The 25,541-nt window shown below is 52.4% G+C and overlaps 1 protein-coding gene across 1 annotated transcript; it reads right to left on the reverse strand.

The window, feature by feature from the left end:
• Window positions 1-705: 705 nt before the first annotated feature.
• On the reverse strand, window positions 706-1,421 carry UBL4B (ubiquitin like 4B). Its single transcript, XM_054448315.1, has one exon. It carries the CDS (start codon window positions 1,259-1,261, stop codon window positions 737-739), a length of 525 nt encoding a protein of 174 aa, XP_054304290.1. The 5' UTR covers window positions 1,262-1,421; the 3' UTR covers window positions 706-736.
• Between the last annotated feature and the right edge of the window lie 24,120 nt (window positions 1,422-25,541).

Here is a 25,541-nt window from a genome sequence, read left to right on the forward strand (position 1 = left end):
ATACCTACTGACTGATCAGTCTGGGAGGGTGGGGCATGGCTCTGTTCATGCTGGCCACAGGGAATGTATGACTTTGCTGAACTTTTTTTCTGCCTGAGGCTCAGTTTCCTGCTATTCTTGGTCTGTGTCTGTCTCCCTGAGGGCTCCAGGGCTGGCACCTGGTACGTGCCCTCGTCCCACTCCCACCTCTGCTGTGCCTGTCCCTTAAGCTGGAAGCACAAGCAGGAGAACAGCAGGGGCAGCCTCACCCAGAAGGCAAGGGGCAGCTACCTGACATTCCTCTCCTCTTGGCTGCTGGGGAGCCTAGGGGGGATGTCATGGTCTGAGGATGGAGGAAAACGAACTCACATTGTCTTTCTGTTCCAAAGGAGAAAGGGGGTCTGCATAGAACCATGGAGACCCTAGGCCAGGGCTGCTTTCAGCCTGGGGAGCTGCTGGGTATGTGTGGGCAAAGCTGCCAGCACAGGAGGGGACTGCGGCCTTTGGCGCTGCCCTCCGGTGATCAGAACCCTTCTAGGAGAAGCATGATGATGAGGTTCGGGTCACTCTGCATTTCAGAGGGAGGACCTCAGGCCCAAGAGGGGACAGGGATCCAAAAACCCTCCAGCTGCTTGGAAGGTTCAAAAAGGGGTGTGGACGCATCCACATCAGCAGGAAGTAGTAGGAAAAGTCACCAGGGAACACATAAGGATGAGGCCGGGAGAATTTTAGCATGCAAATGGGTAGGATGGCCCGTTTACTGATCAGCTGCTGCCTCCTCCTTCTCCTCCACGTCGCAGGAGCTCTGAGGCCGTGCCTTCGCCTCAAGCTCCCTCTCTCCAGCTGGCTCCACGTGCGGCTCCTCTGCCAGGAGGTACTGGGCCAGCTGCTCCAGGTGCTCCAGGCTTATCTTCTGCAGGCGCTCCTCATGCTCCTGCCTCAGCAGCTGCAGCACGGCCTTGGCATCCTGTGGTTCAAAGTGTTTAGCTAGGACCGGTCCCAGCTGGTGCCACAGGGGCTGGGTCTGGGGCTGGTGGGCCTCCTTTAGCTCCATCTTCTCCAAGGGCCGCATGATGACATTGATAGAGGCATTGGGCCCAATGCAGTAGTCGGAGAGGCGCTTGTCATCCTCCAGGAGCTGGCCGCGGAAAAGCAGGTGCTGCTGCTCCTCAGGCACCTTCAGCCGCCTGGACACCAGTCTCTTCAGCGTGGCTACACTCTCTTGCCCTGACACCTTCAGACTGCATCTCTGGCCCAGGAGCAGCTTGACTGTGAGGAACATCGGGCTAACAGTGGAATCAGGAGGGATCCATGCTCTGGGAGCTGCCCTGAAGATTAGAGGGTCCTGCAGGAGATGTTGGCTTCTCCCTATCAACAGAGGGCTAGTAGTCCCAGGAGACCAGGAACCCAGCTTAGGCAGGCAGCCATTGGCTAGTGCACGGTGATGTCACAATGCTGCAGGAGGGCTCATTTACAGAGCGGAACTTTTGGGACAGCAAAGGGGTATTTGGGCCCAGAGCATCCTTCCTCCACGAGAGGAGAAAAAGAGCACCAGGAGAGAAAATGTGGGACTGGGAGAAAGGAGAGAGACTAGGGAAAGGGAGGGAGGGAAAGAACAGGGTGATGGGAGGAGCATGTCTATTGATTTCTTCAACACATGTGTATTAGGTGTCATCTCTGTGCCAGCACCTGGACCTGGGGAGACAGTCATATTCAAATGGATGCCTTCTGCCTTCATGACACTTTCACACTAGTGAGCCGGCTAGCATTTGTCAAGTGTCCTCTTTCTGTCAAGCACTTTACAAGCTCTCTTGGATTGGGCTTTCCAGCAGCAGACCCTGAGACAGGGATTTGAGCACAAGTACTCAATTAGGAGGTGATCCCAGGAGGCACCAGGAGGGGAGTAAGGAAGTGAGATGAGGAACGGAGGGAAATCAAAACGTGCATTCATGAGCAGGTTGCCATTGTAGGCAACTAGTATGTTATCCAGCTGGAGCTCTGGGAGGTTGCATGGAACACACCTGAGTTGCACCAGGTATGGTTTTTTGGTTTTTTTGTTTTTTGAGACAGGGTGTCACTCTGTCGCACGGGCTGGAGTGCAGTGGCATGATCTCAGCTCACTGCAACCTCCGTTTCCTGGGTTTAAGTAATTCTGTGTCAGCCTCCCAAGTAACTGGGACTACAGCTGCACACCACCATGCCTGGCTAATTTTTGTATTTTCAGTAGAGATGGGTTTCTCCATGCTGCCCAGGCTGATCTCAAACTCCCGGACTCAAGCAATCTGCCTCCTTTGGCCTCCCAAAGTGCTGAGGTTACAGGCATAAGCCACCGCACCTGGCCAAAGCTGCATCTTTATGTTCTGACTCCTGTCTTTGGCTAATAGAAGTGCTACCTCCTTGGCACTTCTGGTCCACAGGTGTAAGCAGCATGCTCCTGTGACCACAGAAAAGTAGGAAGCCATCGGGCCCTCAGGAATGTGAATGCTGAGGGGATGGAGCAGGACAGCCAACAGCATCTGCATCACAGGCTTGCCTAATTGAATCCTCTCAACCTATGAGGCAGGCACCTCCATGATCTTCATCTGCCAGAGGAGAAAGTGGAGGCTTGGCTGATCCTACAGCAAGCAGGCAGCATTGCTCGTGTCTTCACTGTTACCTCATGTTGCCTCCTAAACAAATCTCTGCTCAGTGCCTTTTGTGGCCCAGGCCCTGAGCAGGCACCCCCGGCTCAAAGGTGAATATGAAAAAGGACACTGATTGGGCCTCCTCTGTGTCTGCAACTTCTGTTGCATTTGGCAGTTTTCAGTGCAACACATTGCTGAAGGCCTTCTGGATCAAGCCCTTTATATATGTTGTCACAATTTAGCCTGGGGGAAAGTATCGTCTCATTTTAGAACTGAGCAACCTTGGAGAAGACCAGAATAACGTCTCGCAGCCAGTGGGCTGATTTTGTCAGGGATCCCCTCAACCCTCACTAGCTCTGTGCTCGACTGTGCCCTTCTTCTCACTCACCCTCTCCCTCCCTCCCACCTAACCTCCTTTCCTTTTCCACCTGCCTGGAAGCTACAGTGGCATGATGCTGTTGTCAACATCCTTGGACTTTCCTGAACTGCCCTTCCACGGCACCCAGCCATGACCTCCACCCAAAGGTGGCTGCAAGCTCTGTCCCTGTCTTTGGAACCTGGCAGCCAAGAGCAGCTGGTGAAGATACCCATAGGGCCAGGTGCGGTGGCTCATGCCTGTAATCCTAGCACTTTGGGAGGCCGAGGCGGGCAGATCATGAGGTCAGGAGTTCAAGACCAGCCTGACCAACATGGTGAAACCCCGTCTCTACTAAAAATACAAAAATTAGCCGGGCGTGGTGGCGCGCACCTGATATCCCAGCTACTCAGGAGGCTGAGGCAGGAGAATCGCTTGAAACCGGGAGGCAGAGGTTGCAGTGAGCCGAGATCACTCCACTGCACTCCAGCCTGGGCGACAGAATGAGATTCTGTCTCAGAAAAAAAAAAAGAAGAAGAAAAGAAAATACCCACAGATGCCACAAACTCAGCTAGCCCTCACCCCTCACCCCAGCCCCATGTTCACTCTTGCCGGGTGACTCATATTCTAGTCCATAGGGAAACTAGAGCTCACAAGTCAGGAATTCCCTGACCTTCCATCCCTTCCTCACTTCCTTCCTCCTCTCCTTTCCCCCACTAAATGAGCCCCCTTGTTATTTCCCTTCTTCCCTGAAAATGTCTCCAAAACCCACTCCTCCTCTGCATCCCCACCGCCCACCGGTTCAGGCTGTCAACTCCCTCCAGCCCATAGTTCATCTCCTCCACCAGTCCCACCACCTTGGGTCCATTCATACCACAGCCAAGGGGATCCTCCCAAAATAAAAGCAAGGTTGTGTACTCCTCTGAGTAACACCATCCAGTTTAGTTTCCTCTGCTTTTGGAATCAAAACCGACCTCCTTGGCTGGGCCCTGCTTGTCACCCAGCCTCATGCCTCCCCACTTGGCATCCTCCACTGTAGCCACACCAATCTGTATTTCCTCTACTTGCTTGTCCCATTTGAACTCTTCCAACTCATCCTTCAAAACTCAGGTTAATGCATGCCTATAGTCTCAGCTACTTGGGAAACCAAGGCAGAAAGATAGCTTGAGCTCAGCAGTCCAAGACCAGCCTGGACAACATAAGATCTTGCCTCTGAGAAAAAAAAAAAAAAAAGAAGAAAAGAAAAAAAAAGAAAGAAAAAGAAAGAAAAAAATTCAGGTTGAAAATCACCTCCTCCATGAAGGCTTCCCTGCTTTCCCCAGCCCTGGGAAGAGAAAATCCCACCTCCCTCCATGCAACCATTGCTCCCCTTGAACGTACTTATGTGAATGCACCTAGCACACATCTGTGTCTCCCTCATTAGCCCTCAGAGACTGGGACTAGGTCTTCTCTGCCTTTGTGTCCCACGCTTCCAACACAAGCCTGGTACACAGAATGCCTTGAATACCCGCCTGTCAAATGAAGAAGATAAAATTGAGACACATTGAGCCATCCAGGGGCATGAGGGCAGGTCCAGTGCAGCAGGCTGTGGAAAGATATAAACCCGCCTGCAGCCTCTCTCTCACCCCCACCTCCTGCCCTAGAGAGATGAAAATACAAAATTACATAAAAAATCAATCAGAAAGTGAGGCCAGTCTTTACCAAAGGATCTTCTATAGCATTTCTTTAAATAGCCAGCTCCCCTGGTGCATTTGAAATAAGATAGAATTTGTAAATGTACCTGTACATACAGTGTGGGGGAGACCTGTGGACTCTCTGGCTGCAGGGCCTCTCTGCAGAGGGAGCAGGGGGATGGAGGAGGTTTCTCCTTGGCCATGTGGGCACTCCCAGCCTCTAGAGGGGAGGACTCTGTGGTGGACAAACCGTCAGTTGGACAGGACTGGGGCCACACCATGGGAGATGTCCTGAGCAAAGCAGAAAGATGAAAATCAACTGGCTGCCTCCAGCATCTCTTCCTCAGACCCATCCACCCAGCCAGACACTGCCCAGGACACTGGAAGCCACTGAAGAAGACACATTGGGCCTGGGCTTCTAGAAGCACATGAGCACCACAGCTCAGGCTTTGTTTCTCCCAGACCAGTGGCTGTGTGCAGGCAGGGGCCCTTGTGACTGGGGCTTAGAGAGTCATATCTGCTGGGCCACACTGTCTGAACCAGGCTACCTATTCTAGAGAGTCCTAGTTGGGCCATGAAGATAAAAGCTTCAGAATTAGTGGTGCCCAGAGAAGCCGAGAGAGATGGTCACTACCCAGCCCCTGTGTCTGTGCCCAGGAGACCCCATTGCCTTTCCTAAGTGGGACAGTGGGGGCACTTTGCTGGACCCTCAAATCACATTTGGAGCCTGGAAATTTTATGTTTTCCCATGTAATTGCTTGTGATAATTATGCAATTAGCATTAGAAAATGTAATTGTGTAATCGGAGCATGCAATCAGACAATGATTGCCATAATTAGGGGGGAAGATTATTGGGAATGAGTGGGTCTGGTGACTTGGGGAAAGGAATCAATGTGTGCAGACAGTGCTGGATAGTATTAGGCTATCTTGAAAACAACTGCAAATGCAATTTGTGTCACTGGGAAACAAGCATAATGTCTGGTGGGGAAGATGGATGGCATGGGAGGGTGCTTTGGAACAGGTCTGTGAACATCTGGGTTCCTCAGAAGCCCTTTGCAATCTCCTGAGCAGATGGACTGGACATTGAATGCTGAGGGTGTGAACTCCTCAGGATAAAAGCCAAGTGTCCAGCTGCCGGCCTGGGGCCTGCCTTGAGCAATCCTGTTCCTTGAGTCCCATTTTCCTCCTCTGTCTAACGGGAGTGTGATCACTGCCCAGCCTCCCTTGCAGGGTTGCTGTGAGGGCCAAAATAGGTAGGCCATACCCCCAGGACGTCACACAGCATCCAACCCATGAAGACATCCAGACGTACAGATTTAATTTATAAATGTAAACGGCAGCTCTTACTGTCACCCCTCAACAGTGAAGGAAGATCCCACTGTGCCTAGAACTGTGCCCAAGGTGTGAATCCCCACAGGCCGGGGTGGGCCCCACTGCTTGTACAGGTCAGCAAGCAGAGGACTTTGCTGACTGCTGAGGGGGGCCCCAGGAGGTGGGAAGTTCACAACCACTCCCAGGGGCCACGGGAAAGGCTCATATAGAAGATAAACTATGGCCTCTGCCCACCTCACTCCCTGGAAAATGATCAAGTTATTGTACTTTAATGATGTCAGGATGGCCTTCCAAGGAAGGTGCCTGGGATGGAGCAGAACCTGGGGAGACAGAGAAGGAGGGCAAAAGCAAGACAAAGAAACGGAGAGGGAATGGAGAATAAGAAAGCCGAGTGCAGGAAGTACTTGGAAAGGGGAGAACAGCAGAAGGGACACAAGGAAAAGGGGATGAGATAAAAAGTGCAGGCAGGGGAGCTGCACCAGGGAAGAAGGTAGAAAAGCAAAGAACCGGGTTGGGCGCAGGGTGGGAGAAGCAGGAGCAGGAAGGGACAGTTCATGCAAACCAAGTGCAGTCAGTAGCGCTGCAGGCCTCCCTTCTAAGAACACGGTCCTTCTCCCTGCTCTCCTTACAGTCTGCAAATGGTTCATGGGGCAACTTTGGCAGAGAAAGTGGAATCTGGGAAGCTGAGAGCACAAAGCTGTGGTCCCCAGCACACCCTGCTGCCTCCAGCCCATGTAGCCGCATCACTCAACAGTGTGTCTCAAGTGCCCATGATGTGCCTGCACCTGCAATGGTGAGGTGAAGACTGGCAGGTCCCCAGACACAGCCCTGTGGCAAGGGCTGCCCCAGGCCCACCACTGTGCTCCTGGAGACCCCACTCAGCCTGTGCCACCTCCTGTTGCTGTCATCAGGGACCCCTTACCCCTTTGAGGAAGAGGGCTGCTTTGTGCCCTGTCAGGCCTAGGACAGGACAGGACCAGCAGCTCTTTAGGTGGCCCCTGACCCAGGCTGCCCTCCATAGTGCCTGGCACATAGTAGGTGCTCAGTAGGTGTGGCCCACTCCCTGCCCCTCATCCACTGGCTGGCATTGGCTGTCTCAGCAGCTGCACCAAAATGGGTCTGTGGCTTCTCCCATGAGGGCCCTAAGGCCTCCTCCCTCCCCGGGTCTCAGGGAGCTGAGGCCCAGGTGAACCGGAGCCTGGGGCCTGCAGGGCCAAGGAGCTGGAGCAGGAGGAAGGCAGCTATCTCATGGGGCCACAGGAGCCCAGAGGACATCACTTACAGTCCCAGCCCTCTCTGGCTGACAGTGGGTAGTCCAACATCTGACAGGCCTCGGTCCTCACACCAGACAACCTAAGTCCTGCCCTGTGCTGGTGGCCTGGTGCCCTGGAGAAGTCAGACACTGGCTGGGAGCAGCTCAGAAACCTGGCTCCAGAGCCCGCATGGAACTCACAACTGCTGGAAAACCTCACCGGGCTGTAGCCTGCTGTGACCACTAGATGTCACTGGTGACCTCACCAGCCAGTTCCAGCGGCTGACACCAACCAAGCCAGCCTGCGGCCTGGGCACAAAGTCTCATGTGGAGACCAGACCCCTCCTCTTGCAGATCACCAGCCATCCTCCTGCCCTCCTCTTAGGGGTCATGGTCTGAGCACAGACATCGCCTGGCACTGAGGCAGGAACAGGATAGTAAACTTTACTATGGAGGCAAAGAAGTTCTAACTCCAGCAGGAGGTGGGCCCTGATCACAGGCTTCACCTGGGAGGGAGCTTGGGTGGGTGTGAAGGAGGAACAGGAGTTGCCCTGATGAAGAAGGATGCCCTGACTGAGGGCCCAGCACACGCAAGTCCATGTGGAAGTGTGGGACTCGGTGAGCTGGAGTGCAGCAAAGGAGCAAGAGGCAAGGCAGTCAGGAAACAGGCAGGGCTGTCACTTTCACAGAAGAGCTCTTTCCTGGAGCCAAGACTTCTGCATCCCTGCAGTGCACAAGCACAGGAGTCCCCAAGGAGCAGCCCACAGCTATCGCTCACTCTCTCTTACACACACGCACATGCACACGCAAATGCATGCACACACATGCCCTGCTAACCTAAGCTGGGATCAGCAGGGGGCCTTCTTTCCCACACTGTCTCTGAGCTCCACTGGGGCTCTCAGAACACCAGGACCCCAGCCAGTGTTATGGTGCCAAGAGTGAGTTTCTCCCTCCCTCAGTGCCTTCTCTGGTGTGCCCTGGAGGAGACACTGCCCATGGTGTGGCTGGTGGCCCATCATCTCTGTTAAGGGTGCTTTAATCATGATCAACACAGGGGCATCTCCTGTGCCCGTCTGCACTCTGGGCTGTGTGATTTCAGCTGACAAAAAGTAGTCTGCTTCAACCTGTAGCTGTGGGACTCCCATGCATTTAAACATACCAAACAGGCTGGGCGCAGTGGCTCACACCTCTAATCCCAGGACTTTGGGAGGCCAAGAGGCAGATGGCTTGAACCCAGGAGTTTAAGACCAGCCTGGGCAACAAGGCAAAACCCCATCTGTATAAAAATACTAAAATTAGCAGAGCATGGTAGTGTGTGTCTACAGTCCCAGCTACTGAGGAGGCTGAGGCAGGAGGATCGCTACAATTTTATCATCCTGCCTCAGCCTCCCAAAGTGCTGGGATTATAGGCATGAGCCACTGGCCTCCATCTTGTCCTTGAGTACTTTTTTCCCTTTTGTTTCCTCTTAAGAGTGCTTCCTGAAAAATCTACAATTTTATCTTGGTGGCAAGAATAAGGAAAAAAAAAAGACTTCTTCCCATCTAGGCCAGATTAGATGGAGAAGCAGAGGGCCTCCTGGGCCAGGCAGAATGGTAGCTATATTCTGGACATTCTACACAGGTCCAGCTGAGGGCCTGGACTTGGCAGGCACCCCCCCGGGAATGGCTTTGATAAATGTTCCCCTTCCTACAGGGGTGACTGCTTCTTTGAAGATCTGTGTCATCAACCAGAGTGACAGGAACCCTCCACCACGTGGCAAAGATCAAACATGATGCATTAAAAACCAGGACCAAGAAGGGGCCCACAAAGCCCTGCCCTGAACACCTCCTGCTCTTGCTGGTCTTGCAAGTCTACAGCCAGGTCTGGGTGGATAAGCCAGTGGCCAATCTAAAGATGCTGCCACATGGATCACGCAGGACCAAAGAGAGTCCTTGTTGCTCCTGGAGAGATACAAAGGCTGGTCTTTCACCAGGGCAGCTTGTGCTAGCCTTTCAGCCTGACTCTTGGCCTAAGGGTGCTAAGGCCAGTCCTTGGATGAGATTCTTGCTAACAAGACCCCTTCTGTCAGTTGAGGAAAGCAGGCGTCTGCCAGAGAAGATGACATGGAACAAGCTGCATGACATCTGCCCCAGAGGAAGCCGGGACCAAAATGAAGGAACAAGGGAAAAAGAGTGAGAAAGCTGAGAACAGAGTGAAGCTGGGCTTGGGGGAACTGAGCTACCTGTAAGACAGATCTCTGTTAGGGGAAGAGAGACTAAACTACAGCTGAACAAGGGGCTAGTAAACTTGGATTTGACTTAGGCTTGATTAACCCCAAGGAAGTCCAGTTGGCAGGTGGGATGTTGGGTTAGGGTTACAGTTATGGTTGGCCTATTATTTTGTTTGACTTCCTGCTCCTCCAGCTGGTAGCACTAACCACATGCAGCCACTCATCAGAAGAAGCTGGAGCCAAAAGCAAGAGGAAGAATATTTAAATCCAGCCAACAGCTGATTGGATGATCCTACGAGCAGCATGGACTGTATGGAAAAATGGGCCCGATCAGGGGCTGCCTCAAGCTCCATGGCAGACCATCAGAACTACTTCAGTGGAGTCATTCCTGGTATCAAAACCCAAGTGACTACCTGTTGGACCAGCAGCCTCATATCCTAGCTGATGGCCATCCCAGGGGTCACCAATATGAGCTTCTGCCCTGAAGTGCCTCTTCCACTGCAGGAATATCACACTGGACTGACTACCTTTTGTACATTAAGTATATTACCTAATAAATGCTTCTAGGACCCACAGACAAGTCACCCCATTATTTTCATTAACAGGGACCTGATTAAGAGGTAAGTGTCTTGGAAGGGACAGGACTCATGGTAATGTGGGAAGTATAGAGCATCTGGCACCAGAATTCGGGGTGGTAGGGGCTGGCAAGAATGTTATGTGGGGTCTTTGCCCTGGAGAGAACTAGAGAAAGACAAGAGAGCCAGCTGTCAGCCCTGCCTCTCCTTTAGCCTCTACAAAATACTGCCTCCCTTTGTCTCCCACCCAGCAGAAGCCTGGACCCCAGATTCAGTAACTGCTGGCCTGAAGCTATCTCTGGCATTTGCAATTGGCCTGAACACAAGGTACTCAAAGGAGGCCTGAGAGGCAGTGGGCAGGGGTCAGGTGATGGGTGGGCCTGGCTGAATTGAGGCTGAGGGCCAGTCCCACAGCCCAAGCTCTTGGCACCAGGTTCCCGGCAGGATGGCAGCTGCCCGTCAACGCCAGACTCTGTTGGGAGTGGTGCATCTGCAGTGATGTCCCGGAGGCCAGGAAGCAAGGTGGGAGAGTCATGTGGGGTGACCCTGGCCTCCCTCCCTGCCTACTGGTAGCCCAGTTGGGAAGGAAGAAGAACCCTCCAACCAGGATGGGGCTGCAGGGAAACAGAAATGAGCACTCTGCCTCTGGGTCCTGACTAAGCTTATGTGCCAGGCATTGAGTCTTCAGAACTGGGACCCTCCAGCCCCTTGGCTGAGCAAAGGCAGTTGTCACGGCCAGACCAGATTCTTTACCAGACAGGAACCAACGGCTCTAGAATGGGATCTGGTAGGAAACACACAGGTTAACAGATAGGGTCTTCTGTCCAGGCTGCTTCAGGGTCTCAGAGTGGTCAAGGCAGGAATCTCCAGAGCTATCCAAAACCACAGTGCACCCCCTCAAGCTCCCACTTACACCTGACCCCTCCCCTACTTCTCTGCAAGGGGTGGCATCTGAGTCTGGAATGATTGAGAATTACATTTAGGGAGAAATTTCTGATATAAGCCTGGGGATGTTGCTTCCTGCAAACCAGAATAGGTGACTGGATGGTCCTGCCGTAGCCTAGACTGGGGACTCACAGGTTGTGAGTCGTGGATTGTCAGAGACAACGGCAAGCTGAAAAAGCAACCCCCTACCACACCCATCAAGAAACTGGGGCCCAGAGAGGTGACTTGCTAACTCCATGCCTATTGGGGAGGGGTTTCCACGCCAGTGGAGCCCTGGGGAGAATGCTTTCCAGGAGAGGAGCTGGCCCGGAGCCCAAGGAAGTGAAGCAGGATGGCCATGGGGAGCCAGGCATGCGGAGTGGTCCCCAAGGCCCCAGCTAAGTTTCTGGGCCCCAGATGAAGAGTGAATCGCTGGTTCTCCCTGGAGGGGAGTAGTCAGTCACCCTGTAAAAGTTTATTTTTATACATGTCTGATCTATTTCACATCCGCTCAGATATTTTGACACATACACAGGAAATGTAACTCTCCTCCATATGGCAGTGTTTGGTTGGCCGGACCTGGGGAAACTCAATAGGGTCACAGAGGAGCAGAGGGGAACTGCAGCATCAAGGAAGAATGCCAGAGGCCTGAGGCCATGATGGGCACCCCTGGCCGGCAGGCTGGAGACGGAGGTCACGGTGAGGCCAGTCCTCCTGCCTGGGTACAGAGCCCTGGGGCCCCAGACTTAGGAGGCCAAGTGTGGCTCTGGTTGCTGCTCCCCAGGAGGGAGGGGAGATCCCCATGAGGATGAAGAAAGTCTGGAAGAGCAGCCAGAGCGGGCCACCAAGGGCATGGGCTGCAGGACAGACAGAGACACGCAGGCCTGAGTGACAAAGACTGGGGCGCCTCTGACATCAGCTGGGAGCAGGGATTTTCTCCATGTTCCGGCATCCCAGGAGGAGGAGATCAGGAAACCTACAGCTCAGATGAAATGAAAGGAAGGGAAACAGCTCTGGGCTGGACCCCACCTGGCTAGAACTTTCCCCAGTTACCCAACTTCCTTGAGCCTCAATTTCCTCATGTATAAATTGGGGTGGATATGACCCAGCGGGAAGGCCAGGAGGATTAAAGGAAAGAATGTATGTGCTGCTTCTTGAAGAGGGCTGATAAAGGAGAAGAGGTTGGCAGGTGCCAGCTCTCCCCATCCTGAACTCTAAAATGGGGAGGATACGAGCATCTCCCTGGCAGGGCAGAGGGAGGGTGAAAGGGCGCCGTGTGCGGAAATCCCCCCGCATCATGCCTGGCTCCGGGGGCAGCAGTGAACACTGGCACTGAGCTCAGTCTAGGAGAGCCCATGGTCTGTGACACTGTGACAGGCCCAGTAGGGTGTAAGTGCAGGCTGCTGTGGAACAGCAGGGAAGGGCAGCTTCCTCCCATGATACCGAACAGGGAGGGTCCTCATCTCCCAGAAAGAAAGTAAAATATGCAGCTCATAACTCCAAGAGGGGGAGTGGGCTGGAATAACCCATTGTGTGGAGCTTTTTCTTCTTTTTTTGTAATAGAGACAGGGTCTTACTATGTTGTCCAAGCTTATCTCCAATTCCTGGGCTCAAGGGATCCACCAGCCTCAGCCTCCCAAAGTGCTGGGATTACATGTGTGAGCCACGGTGCCCAGCTTTTTTAAAGTTTAAATTAATGGATATCACATTCTTACAGGGTGTCACGAGGAGGCAGGTCGATGGATGGGCAACCCTAACTCACAGAATCGAGATGGGACTGACACCTGGTCACTCCCTGTGATCCCTTGGTGCTAGCATCAGGCACAGGGCATGGGAAAGACTTGCCATGGAACAGCTGGATTCTCCTAGTCCTGCACGCTTACAATGCATACGGTAGCCTGGCCTCTGCCTCGAGAGTTCTGCCTCTGTCTTGACGCCTCTTTCCCCCTAGCTGTAGACACTGCTGGCCTGGAATATGTGCTTGCTGCCTTGGTCATGAACGTGGCCCCAGGGGGCTGGTTCAGGATCTTAAAGCATCAAGGAGGAGCCTCACAGTCCCTGCCTGGTAAATGGAGTGTGACAGCCAAGAAGTTACTAAGATATCCCCTTCCTCCCTTCTCCCCTGGAACCCAGAGAGTAGCAGCTCCAAAAAGCCCAGGGAGTGAGGTGTATCGGCAGGTAGAGGCTGCACGTGGCCTCACCTTCCCCCATTCCCCAGCCCACGTCCCTATAAATCCTGGCGACACAACAGGAAGGCCCTTTAACTAGCACATAAAAGTGCTTTGGGCTTTCAAAGACCCTCTCTGTTTACAGGGAGCCCAAGATTTTTATGCGCCATCTCTAGTCCCCCTTCCTCTGACCTGCTGACACATCTTGGTTTCCAGCTGTGGTATGGGGAACTATCACAGCCCAAGCCAAGTGGCCTTGGGGTGTGGAAGGAGGACGAAAGACCCCTGGAACTTGGGAGGCAAGGATGACCAGTTAGGCTGACGATACAGCCACCCATTGTGGGCCCAGCATATGCTAGGGTCCAGGGCTCTTGGTCTCTTGGCTCTGAACCACCCTTCTCGTGGGGCAAAAAATAAGTACCCACAAAATTGTTATTTATCATTCGACTGATTTGCAGCCACAGTAGCTGTAGCTCAGTCTTGGAAGGTGCCCAGTAAACACCTCTGAACGGGTGGTGAGGGTCCTGTCCTGAGAGGTACACAGGCCATTCTGGAGGAGGCCAGGCAGGTGAGCTATCAATGCCAGCATTTTTTTTAGCCTTGAAAGATTATGAATTTACAGTTCTATGAACCTACTATAAACCTACTGCCCAAGAGAGATTTTCCCCAGCTGGTCCTCTGATCCTAGCTAGTCCAGAAACCTCTCGCAGGGATCCTGACTCGAAGTGCAAGGCAGGGGTGGAGGTGGAGGATTGGAGGTGGGCAAGAGGCTGTTCCAGTGGATGGGGAAGAAGAAATCTTATGTTGTGGTGGACAGGAAGAAATCCTAGCCCTGCATATTCCCAAGGCAGTCACTGAGGCCCCTCATCAGCAGTCCCCTCTCTTTGGGCCCCTTCCCACCTTTCTCCCACCACCCCTTCCCCTCTTCATCCTCTTATCTAGCTTGCTTTCTTCTCCTCCTTCCCTCCCTCCCTGCCGGCCCCCTCCCTCCCTCCCTCCCTTCCTGGCAGTTTTTCCTGTCCCTCCTCACTCTTCACTTTTCATATTCTTTAATCTCATTCCTCTTCTCCTCCAAATCATTCTATTTTTTTTTAACTTTTCTTTTTCTCCTTTTCCCTTTTACTGGCTTTAACTATCTCTTCCCTCCTCTCTTGGACAAAAATGTCTCTTAAGGTTTCAGTTAGCAATGAAATCACACAATTTTAAGATCCAATCAACATGTGCCATGCCCAGTGTTAGGCACACTCATGCTTGTTATTATATTTTTAGAGAGTACTTTTAGTATTGTCTGCAACACGATGCAGATACTGTTCTTAGTGTCCATGCTGTAGGTCCATACTTCTCCACAATGATACTATGAGGTAGGTAATAATGCCACACCCATTTTACAGATGGTGAAACTGAGGTGCAAAGATATTAAAGAATTTGCCCACAGTCACACAGCTAGTAAGTGGTAGAACAAGATTCAAAACCCAGTCACTTGCTGAGCCTCCAGACTGTACGCACCATCACACACCCTCTCCTCCAACTCAGAGGCCTGTGAGCCCTGCCTACAGGATATGAAGGTGTCCATGGCGCATATCTGAGTCTGTGTGTCCTGAGGAACCCCAAGGCATAGTGTTGAGGAGGGATGTCATGGGAAGGGGTCGACTGAGACAAGAAGATCCTGTCTTTTTCCCAGACAAGAGAGAATAAAGGCCTCTATTGGGAGCCCCCAACCCTGCTGGCTGTTCCCGGAAAGGCCTGTTGCCCCCGCCTCTGGGAAAGCCCTGGAGAACTTCTGACCCTGCTGCTCCCCTCACTGGGGAGCAGCAGCTGAGTCCTGCCCAGAGAAGGGCCCATCCACCTCTGCCCATCAGCACCCCACTTGGATCATGGCCTCCCCAATGCTGGGTACTTCCTGGCAGGTACCTGGCCCTGCCTCTCCCCTCTGGCATAGTGAGGAATGTGCTTCTGTCATCCTATCCTCCCTCTCCGACCCTAGCCCAGCACAGAATTGGATTAAGAACAAAAATATGAGCTGTGTTTGTTTTAATCAGCTTCAAGACATGGGGGCTTTTAGAGGAAAGGAGAACAGGCCGGAGCTGGCCCCGGGGCAGGCAGGCTGGGCGGTGATGCCATCCTGGGGTCAGGAGCACGCAGAGCAGTGAGTGCATCTGCAGGTCAGATCCTGGGCAGATAAGGCTGGGGGAGAGGACCTGGGGCCAAGGGCGGAGGGAGGATAAAAAGAATGGGGAGGAGGGAGGGAAGACACGGGTTTTCCTGAGAGTCAGAAGGACCAGGGCTGCCCACAATCCCTGTCCTGGAGTGAGGCAGGAGGGGAGGTCACAATGGGAAGCCATGGGATACCCCAGGGGCCTAGAGGAGCCAGTGGAGAGTAATTTTCCAAAGGAGGAGATACCTCCTAGCCTTTGGAATGAGGGATGATGGGAAGGAGGTGAAGGGGGGCATCAACGATGGTATCCACCACCCAATGGCAGCCCGCTGGCATCTGGACTCAAGCTCTGTGCCTAGATGTTCTGGCACCGAGAGGACACAGCTGAGTAAGCTGAACATGCAGAATCCAGTGGAAAGCGGAAGGTGTCAAGGCCAAGTTGAGGGAACAAAGGCATGGTAGGGCAAGAGGCTTGCAGAAAAACTACATTCCTGGGCAGATCTCAAGCTGGATGAAGACCTGGAGGCTGTGGGGTGTGGAGGAGGGCTCTGAAGTGGGAGCCAAGAACCTGGGCCCCAGCATCGACTCTGTATCTGCTGCTAGCAGTGGGTCTGTCACTGTTCCTCTCTAGGCCTTGGTCTCTTCACCCGTAAGACAGAGCAATGGGGTGTAAGCTAAGTGCTCTGGGATACTGGGACATTTAGTCACTTCTTAAAGAGCCCCAAAGCCGTACATCTGTACATTTGCTACATCCGTGGCTATCCTAACATTAGCTCAGTGAGCCAAGGAAAGGGACCCAGAGAGGTTCAGGGACTGGTCCAAGGTCACACAGCCAGTGTGAAAAGCAGCTGGTACAAATGCCAATATCCAGCCAGTGCCCCAACCCCCAGGGTGGAACGGCCTTGGGTTAGTGTGAGGGTCAAAGGATCTGGATAGAAACAATGATGTCATACAGTTGAGGGCAGAGCTCCTAGAGGCCCTTCCCAGAGCCCTCCATTCCCTTACCAGGCACCAGGAGAAGGGCCTGGGTTGGCTCTACCCATGCCCCAACCTGACTCCAATGCTCTGGGCAGCCCTTTCCCAGAGGGGACTGTGTGCAATGGCTGGGGATCCCCACCTTATACCAGAGCATGGGCTCCTTGGGACAGATCTGGGTCTAACTCAGGCCCACAGACGTGTTTTGGTCCATGATAATGCTTGTACCAGTCTGAGGTGAAGCAGAAAAATAAGTAGCAAATCCTCTGTACAGCTACATTTTATACGTTTTAGTTTAAAAATTTGAAATGATATCATTTCTTCTCTCTCTCTGTTTTTTTTTTTTTGTTTTTTTTTTTTTCATTTTTTGAGACAGAGTCTAGCTCTGTCGCCCAGGCTAGAGTGCAGTGGTGCGATCTCGGCTCACTGCAACCTCTGCCTCCCAGGTTCAAGAGATTCTCCTGCCTCAGCCTTCCGAGTTGCTGGGATTACAGGTGCCCGCCACCACACCCTGCTAATTTTTGTATTTTTAGTAGAGAGGGGGTTTCACTGTGTTGGCCAGGGTGGCCTCAAGACAGGTTCCCACCACCTAGGCTGGAGTGCAGTGGCACAATCACAGCTCACTGCAGCCTCGATCTCCTGGGCTCAGGTGATTCTTCCACAACTACATTATTTTATCTGAAGACATTCTCACCTAGCATGAGGCACAGTCCAGAGTGCTGCGTGATATAAGTACTTAATAAATGTCAGGACCAGGCTGATGGAATAAAGGCCTGGTGGGGCAAGAAGCTGGGAGAAGACTGACATTTTTGGGCAACATCATACCTGGAGTCAGCGGAGCCTTGGATTGGGAGCTCTAGAATCTGGAACCTCAGATGGGCAGGCCTGAGCAAATTACTTTATGTTTAGCCTCAGTTTCCTCTTCTGCAAAAGGAAGAGACAGGACTATAAGGTGACCTCTGAGATGAATCCCAGCAGCAGCAGCATTCCATAGCTGAGCTCATGGAAAACAGGTACTGGACCAGTCTCAAGCACTGAGCACACAGCTATGCCCCAGGCAGAAGACTTCTGATGAAGGGAGGCAGGGGACACACTCAGCCAGCCTATGCAAGAGAAGTTCTAATAGCAACAACAACAAAGGGCCTGCCAACAAAGAGAAAAGAGCTAATCTGACATCAGCCAGGACTTGGGACCAGACCAAACAATGGCCCGTTGCCCACTGTCCCAAGCCTCTAGATGCATCTCCCAGCCCCTCCTGGCTGAGACCAGTCTCATTTCTCAGAGTGTGTCCTACAACCGTGAGTCATCTCACCTTCCCACTTCCACTGTAGGTAAGTCAATCCAATCCAATGTAGCAAACCTTGACTTAGCCCCTGCTCTGTGCCAAGGGTGGGGGACACATGCAATATCTAGGAAAAGACTGAATATGTTAGGGATACAAAATTTACATTTTGAATCTATGTATTCAATGTATCTACTGCATCCAAACCTGTTAAGAGGCATTTAGACTAAATAAAATATCTCATTTGGGGTATGCTGTTATGTGTACATTGACAAATCTCCCAAGCTCACATTATTATAGGGTGAATGTTTGGCCCTAAAGCCAGCATTTTCTTCATTACAGCCTTTCTCTCCTCTATTATATAAGTTTTCCAGTCTGATTCCTCCACTACATTATGGGTCCTCCAAGAACAGAGATTCTGTCTGGTATTTAGCACAACTCCAGGTACAGAGAACACACAGATGCAAAGGGAAAGGAAGCAGGGTGGAGATCACACATGAGTGTGACCAGCCTCTATGCTCGAGGACCAGTTCTTAGAAAGTAGCCCTGCTGACCTTAAGGGGGATAGAGAGGAGAGAGGAGACCCAGGCCTTCCCCAGGAGAAGGTGGGTGCCCTGCACAGATCTAGCAACTATGCAAAACTAAAGGCAGAAGATGTGAACTGCTGGTCATCAATGGAGCCTGAGATGAAGACATTTCCCCGAATGCTGGTGCTAGATTAGAATGGGGAGGGGAGGGGAAGGGGTGAGGCCCTTCTGACTTCACCCCAAAGCAGCATCCTTACATCAGTATGGGGAGGGAAGGATGAGCTTGCCCAGAGCAGGACACTGCCCATCCAGGCACTGTCTCCCAGATGTGGGTGATTCTTTCCAGCCTTGGTCCGGTTATAAGGCAGGAAAGAGGTGTCTCTGCCAGGGTCCTTGGGTGCAAGAGGAGTGGGCATAGTGGTCTCCACTGAGCATGGAAGGGGCAGGGGTTCATGGGGTGGGGGTAGTGGCAGTCCTCCCTGCCCCCTCGAGCTGCGCAGCTCTGCACTTTCTCAGCCCCATTCCCCAGAAACCGAAGGACACTCACTGCTGACACCATGGCATTGGGTTTCCCCTGGGCTGGCTCAGGCTCCTGTCACCAGGCATGGCAGGAAATTGCTGCTGACACCTGGGGAAAGGCCCCAGGAGTGGGGAGGCCAGGGATTGGGAAGTCTGAGCCTGTGAAGTTCTGAGTGAGCACTAAGTCAGGCTGGAGCAGGGGAGACAGCTGTAGGTCTGAGAGGGATTCTTGCCATGCAGGCTGGGCCCCTGAGTCTCTCCATCCTCGTCCTGCCCCTCCTGGGATATCCCCAGGAGGCTGGAGAACCTTGGAGCTTGTGACCAGCTTGGCCACATGGGGTGAGTTGGGCATGGAGGGGAAGGGGCAGCATCATCTGAGGGCCCCAGGACTCCTCCACATCCCCACCCCCAAAGTTGTACAAACTTGCTTCTCAGCCTCCTTTAGGGCAAAGCCAGGGCTACCCCATGCTTGCTGGGCCACGTGCACACTCAAAGGTACCCCAGCAGCTTTAACCTGCAGAGGATGGTGTCTTTCCCTGGCCTGGCTCTGCGTCCTGGCAGCCTGCCTCATGTCCTCAGCCTGGGTCTGTACTCCAGCCCTTTCTCTCTCACTTCCCCACTGTCTCTCTTCTCTGCTGTATTTGTCACGATAAAAACATGCCTTGGCTCCCAGGCACCTCTGAGCATTTCAAAGATTTGGAGAGAAACTACAGAGGGGGTTGGGGGTAAATGGCAGAAGGTGGGGAGGGATCCTCAGACTGGGAATTCAGGTCACCCAACTGTTACCACCCACTCCCTGTTCTACACTAGGAAGTGTGTGTGTGCACATGGATGGAATGACCAGGGACACAGAGCACTCTGGGGCTTTCAAGTGCAATACTTATAAGAGGCTGAGCCCAACCTGCTTGCAAAGAGCCATCTGTGGATTTCTCTCCCTTCTGAACTGCACCCATCCCCCCAGATGAAAGCCCTCATTCCTAGGCTGTGACATCCCCATAGCTTTGAACCTGGACTGCCCCAAGCAGGAAGATGAGGAAGGTCAGAGGTAGAGGTAGAGGAAGGTCAGAGGTAGAGGAATGTGGGGACGGGCCGCCAGATGAAGATGGAGTGCGGGAGGGTGATGAGCATCTGAGTGAGAATGGGCTGGTGACAGTGGGAGTCCACCCAGGGACCCCCCGAAAGCGAAGGACAGTTCCTGGTACAAGGCTGGCAGCCTGGAGCATCTAACCTCAACATCCAGCAACTTGGAGCCTCCTCCTTAGACAAAAAAAGCCCAATCTCCAGAAACTCCAAGGGCAGTGATTCACCGTCTACCACTGGTGGTCAACCCATCAGCAGCTGTTCTAAACACCTGCCACAGGCCCAGCGCTGTGACAAACAAACAGGATTGTCCCCAAACAGCCCACCTCTCCCTCAATCTAGGAGACTAAGGAAGGTACTGCTGAGGTAGGCAGGGTGGGGGTGAGGGCTCTAAATTGCTGCTTCCCAAATTTGGTATTAACAGATTTTTTTTTCTTTTTTTGAGATAGGATTTTACTCTGTCACCCAGGCTAGAGTGCGGTGATGATCACAGCTCACTGCAGCCTTAAGCTTCTGGGCTCAAGCCATCTTTCCATCTCAGCCTCCTAAGTAGCTGGGACTATAGGTATGTGTCACTATACTCATTAAAAAAAAAATTGTTGAGACAGTTGCAATACTATGTTGGCCAGGCTGGTGTTGAACTCCTGAGCTCAAGTGACCTGCCTGCCTCAGCCTCCCAAAGTGCTGGGATAACAGGCATGAGCCACTGCGCCCAGCCAAGTCCATGAAATATTTTAATTTTCTTTTCATTGAATCAAGCAGGAGCATTAAAGAACAAAAAAATTAAGGTATTTCAGCACTTTTTAAGAAAACAAACAGGATTAGATAAAAGACAGTCTTTCCCAATATCAGTCAATAGTGACAGGGGTTAGACTAGGAGTTACTTTCAAGGGAACTGACTGAAGTGACAGGAGGCGGCCTGGGGCACGTTGGCCAAGTTCTGGCTCCAAGTCTGGGAGGTGGATACACAGATGTAACACATGCAGATATTTGCTGAGCTGCGCAGTTGGGATCAGTGCACTTTGCTTGCGTAAGATGCATCTCAATGAAAAAGTAACTAGAGGCAGAGGTCAGACATTAAGCTCATGGACCCAGGAGCCATATGTCATGGATGCAAATTCTAGCTCTACCTCTTAGTATTTGTGCAACTTTGAATAAGTTACTTAACCTCTCTGAGCCTCAGTTTCTTTATCTCCAAAATGAGGATAATAATTGTACTTACTTCAAAGAGTTCTTGTGAGGAGCAAATGAGTTAACACATGTGAAAACCATCAAATAATGTTTGGCATGCAGTAGTTACTCAGTAAGTGGTTCACCATTATTATTCATATTCCAACCAAGTGTAGCTGATGGGCAGGGGCCATGTGAGGATCAGAGGAGAGTGGTCCAGGCAGAGAGAACAGCAGGACAAAGTCCCTGAGGTGGGACAGAGTGTCAGAGCTGCAGAAAGAAGCCAGCCTGGCTGGCTCACCCTGACTGGCATGTGCTGAGCCAGGACAGAGGTTGTGAGGTAAGGAAGGAAAGGCAGGCAAGAGTCAAAGCATGGAAGGAGACTGGTTTTTGTTCTGAGTGTCATGAGAAGCCACTGGGGGATTTTGAGCGAAGTGGTGATACAATCACATTTAAGTCTTCAAAAGATCACTCTGGCTTTGGTGTGTGGCAAATGGCGAGGAGCAGGGAAAGCAGCTAGGAAGAATTTGGGGTAGTCCAGGCAGGAGATGGTGGAGACATGGACTGGACCAGGAGGGCAGCAGAGGTCACTGGATTCTGGATATTCTGGGAAGGTGGAGCCAACAGGACAGATGATTGAATTGGATATGGAGTGTGGGGACAAGAAAAGGGACATGTAAGCTTTTGGGCCTGAGCATCTGGAAACTGGCAGTGCCTTTAACGGAGAAGGGACCTGAGAGAGCAGCTGGTTTATGGGGGAAATCAAGGTTGCTGCTTTGTCTGAACAGGTTAAGTTTGAGATGCCCACTAGGCCTGCAAATGGGCAGGACCAATGGACAGCTGGACACTCAAGTCTAGAAGGCAGGGGAGAGTGTGAGAAAATCATTTAACAGCTGTCCACAGAGGAAGCGTTGCTTGAATTCCCTGCATGTTCTCATGCTTGGGGTTGTCGCATAGTCATTTGGGAAAATTCTCTGTAGCTCCACTGAGGAATGTGGAAACAATCCTTCTAGGGTTGCCTCATTAAAGATGGAATATTCTGGGCAACATCAGCACCCCCTATCTCCAGCAACTCCATTCATTTTCCCCTTATGGGTTGCAGAATGTGGCTGCAGTGGAGCAGATGTCTGATGGCAGGGTGCTCTGGAGAAAGGACAGTCAGGAATGAGCTGAGAGGGACACTTTAGGTCAGTGGCCAGGGAAAAATTCCTACTGGAGAGGCCCAGGGAACCCCTCAGTAACCCTGGGCAGAACTTGAGATAACCTTAGCTGGCACCCTAAACACAGAGTGAGAAAGTCATTCTTCTCCCGTCCTCTTTCCTGTCTGATTATAATGTGCCCTTTAAATGACAGCTACATCTGGTCACCAAAGACATGGCAGATAGGTAAGAAGGAGGTTAACGTCCCTCTAACACTCGGTAACATTCCTGTTTAATAAAGCAAACCTGAGACTAAAAGCCTTCTACAGGCACCTCTAGCTACAATATGATAACATTGCTACGTTTCATGTATTTTTATAGCTACTCTGTTAATAACGAGTGCTACTGGTGTTCCATTTACAGTAAGGATGTAAATTTTCCTTCAAAAAGATATGTGTGTGTGTGTGTGTGTGTGTGGTGTGCGCATGAGTTAAAGAAAAATGTTAATAATGATACAAGTGGCACTCAGATGTGGCAAAAATCATGAAGGCTCTACTCAAGTCACTAAAGTCTGAAAAACACAGCTCTAAAAGATGCTAAAACAAAAATATGAGCTCTGCCTGTAATCCCAGCACTGGGAGGCTGAAGCAGGCAGACTGCTTGAGCCCAGGAGTTCGAGACCAGCCTGTGAAACAAAGTGAGAACCCCGTCTCTACAAAAAATACAAAACATAGCCAGGCATGGTGGCGCGTTCCTGTAGTCCCAGCCACTCAGGAGGCTGAGGTGGGAGGATTGTTTGAGCCTGGGAGATGGAGGCTGCAGTAAGCCAAGATTGTGCCACTGCACTCCAGCCTGGGCAACAGAGCGAGACCTTGTCTCAAATATGTGTGTGTGTGTGTGTGAATATATATATGTGTGTGTGTGTATATATATGTATACACACATATATATATACACACATATATATATGAGCTCTGAGCCTCATATTCATATACAAATCTCATAATCACTCAAGCCACCCTAAGACCAGGGATGGAACATCCCCCTTCCCTTCACAGCTCCCTGCAGGCTGCAGGTGGATAACTTGCCCTCTTCCAGGCCACTTTGGGATTTGCCGTGCAGGGATTTCACCAAAGGGAAAAGTTCTCTGATAAACAATTCTTACTATCTCAAGGCCACAAAATTGATGTTGTTACCAATGGTATCCCTCTAAATGCTGCAAATGCATGAAATGACTTCTGAATCAGCAAAGATTACTGATTATTCTTTTAAAGCTGCAACTGATCACACTTCTGACGGGAGTAGAAGTTCTGGACAGCAGTGTTCCCAGATGGTGCACTCTGCAAAAATGAGTGGGTTTTGGCACGTTTCAGTGCCTGGCCTAGGGCCGACCCTGAGGGGTCTCTGAGTCTTAGGTGGTCCACACACAGAATTGCCTGCCAGAGTCAGATGAGTGCACCCGTGTGGGGTCCACAGACACAAGCAGAACCCAAAGCTCCGGAGGAATGAGGTCAGGAGATAATCAGATGCGACTCCTGCGGCCTCTCCAGGACCCCGTGGAAGCCCCCACAGCCCTTCTCAGGAGACCTTTTGGCCCAGCAATGTTATCCCAAAAGTAGGAAGTGTGGGTTCTGGGTTCTCAGCACCTCCAGCTGCAGCTGGGCTAAGGAAGGCACAGCTGTCCTGCCTGAGGCTGTGTCTCTTGTGAAGGAGAAACATCCGGTCAATTCCATCAAGAATGTCAGTCAAAATCCCAGGGAGGGATCAGTCAGCTCAGCCCTCCTATCAAGCCAGCTCTTGTGCCCTGGGAGCAGGCCCTTGGACTGTCCTCAGCCAAGACAGGAGAGGCCCATCTCCCAAGGGCTATGGCCTTGCTGCCCCTCATCCCGCACTCCTCTCCCACCTAAAGCCCCGGGCTGGTAGCCTGCAAGTGAGCAGGGGTTGATGCAGTGGTGCACAGGCCCCCGCAGGATATGACCCAGGATGTGAGGACCCGCAGGCTGGAGGAGAGATATGCAGAGGTGAAAGGGCAAAGCTGTTTCCAGTCTCCTTATCAGGAGTAGCCGAGTGAAAGGGAAGTGGCAGCCCTGGAGGTCAAGCTGGGGGGTTGTGGCTGGGGCAAGGCTAGGCTAGGTCTCCTGAGAGGAGACCCCGCTGGGCAGGGAAGAAAGAGAAAGGGGGCGTGGAGGAAGGGCCAGGGAGGGAGGGAGCAGACTGTATGGTCCATTCCCAAGGGGAGGAGCAGCAGGGTGACCAACCACCCAGGCTTGCCCCAGACTGAGAAGCCTCCCAGGACATGGAAGTTTCCATTAAATACTGGGATGGTTGGTCACCCAGGAAGCAGCCCTGGCTAGGGGACTGTCAGAACCCAGCCACCTGCACCCCCTCCAGAGTCCCAGGCTCACCCACCACCTTGTCTCAATGCCTTCTTACTTCTCCCCCTTAATTATTCATTCAGCAAACATTAACAAAATGCCTACTGTGTGTCAGGCCTGCTGCCAGGCTCTGGGAATTCAGCAGTGAAAGGACAGGCGTGCTCTCTGCCATCCCAGAGCTTGGAGATTATGCTTCCTTCAAAGCCACGTGGGACCCTTACTCCCCTGCTGCCTGCCTCGCCAGCCCATCCCCCTGGGGCATGTTTCTAGGGAGCCTTCCCTCAACAGTCTTAGGTGGTCCACACACAAAACTGCCTGCCAGAGTCAGATGAGAGCACCCGTGTGGGGTCCACAGACACACGTGGGGACGGTGTCTAAATCACTGTCCCACCTGCCATGGTGCCTCGCATAGGACCCTGTGCAGGGAGGTGCTTACTACATGTCTTTTGGTTGAGGAGCTAAGGTGTTGAGGGCCAGCTCGAGATGGGGGTCCCTCGGTCACCTGTCAATGCTCGCAGCCCCCCGCCACCACTGCCAGCACCCACCCATATGCGCGGGGCACGCCTCATTGTCAAGCAGCATTCTCCCTGCCCCAGCACAGTGGGGCTGACCTGTCCTCTCCTCAGCTGGGGAAAGTAGGCAGGCCTGTGGGCAGACCCCAGTCTAGCGTGGGGGTGGGGGTCCCCAGGATGGAGGAGTGGGACAGGAGCTGGTTTGTCTTCCCTGAGCAGAGAGGCCTTGGCCTTGGGCTCCAGCATCCTGTTCCCTCAGAGGTCCCACATGAAGAGAAGCCACAAAAGTCAATGTGCCCCATGTGTGCCTGCGGGCTTCTTGCGGAGGCAGAGCCAAGCCTAGGCTCCTTCAGCCTCGGTCCTTGCCAGTGGAGAAGCCAGTGGGGACCCTGGGCAGAAGCTAAGTAGGTGAAACACACAGAGACTTGCTGTGGGGGCAAGGAAGTGGAGCAGTGCTGGAAGAGACTTGGGGTTCCAGCTACAACTCCAACAGACTCCTCTCCCCAGTTAAGGAGTAGGGGATTGTATCATTGAAGCCACTGAGGGACCATAAGCTTCTTGCAGGTGGGGGCCACAGGGCAGTGCTTACAGTAAGCTCTCCACCCTTTATGTGGAAAATAAGCCTGGCCCTCAGACAGCAGAGCCCCATGTTTCTGTCCTGCACCCTGGTGGCGTTTTATCATATTGCAACTCATGGGATATTAAGAAGAGGGAG

This window comes from Pongo pygmaeus, chromosome 1 (genome assembly GCF_028885625.2).
Source record: "Pongo pygmaeus isolate AG05252 chromosome 1, NHGRI_mPonPyg2-v2.0_pri, whole genome shotgun sequence".
NCBI classification, from domain to species: Eukaryota; Metazoa; Chordata; class Mammalia; order Primates; family Hominidae; genus Pongo; species Pongo pygmaeus.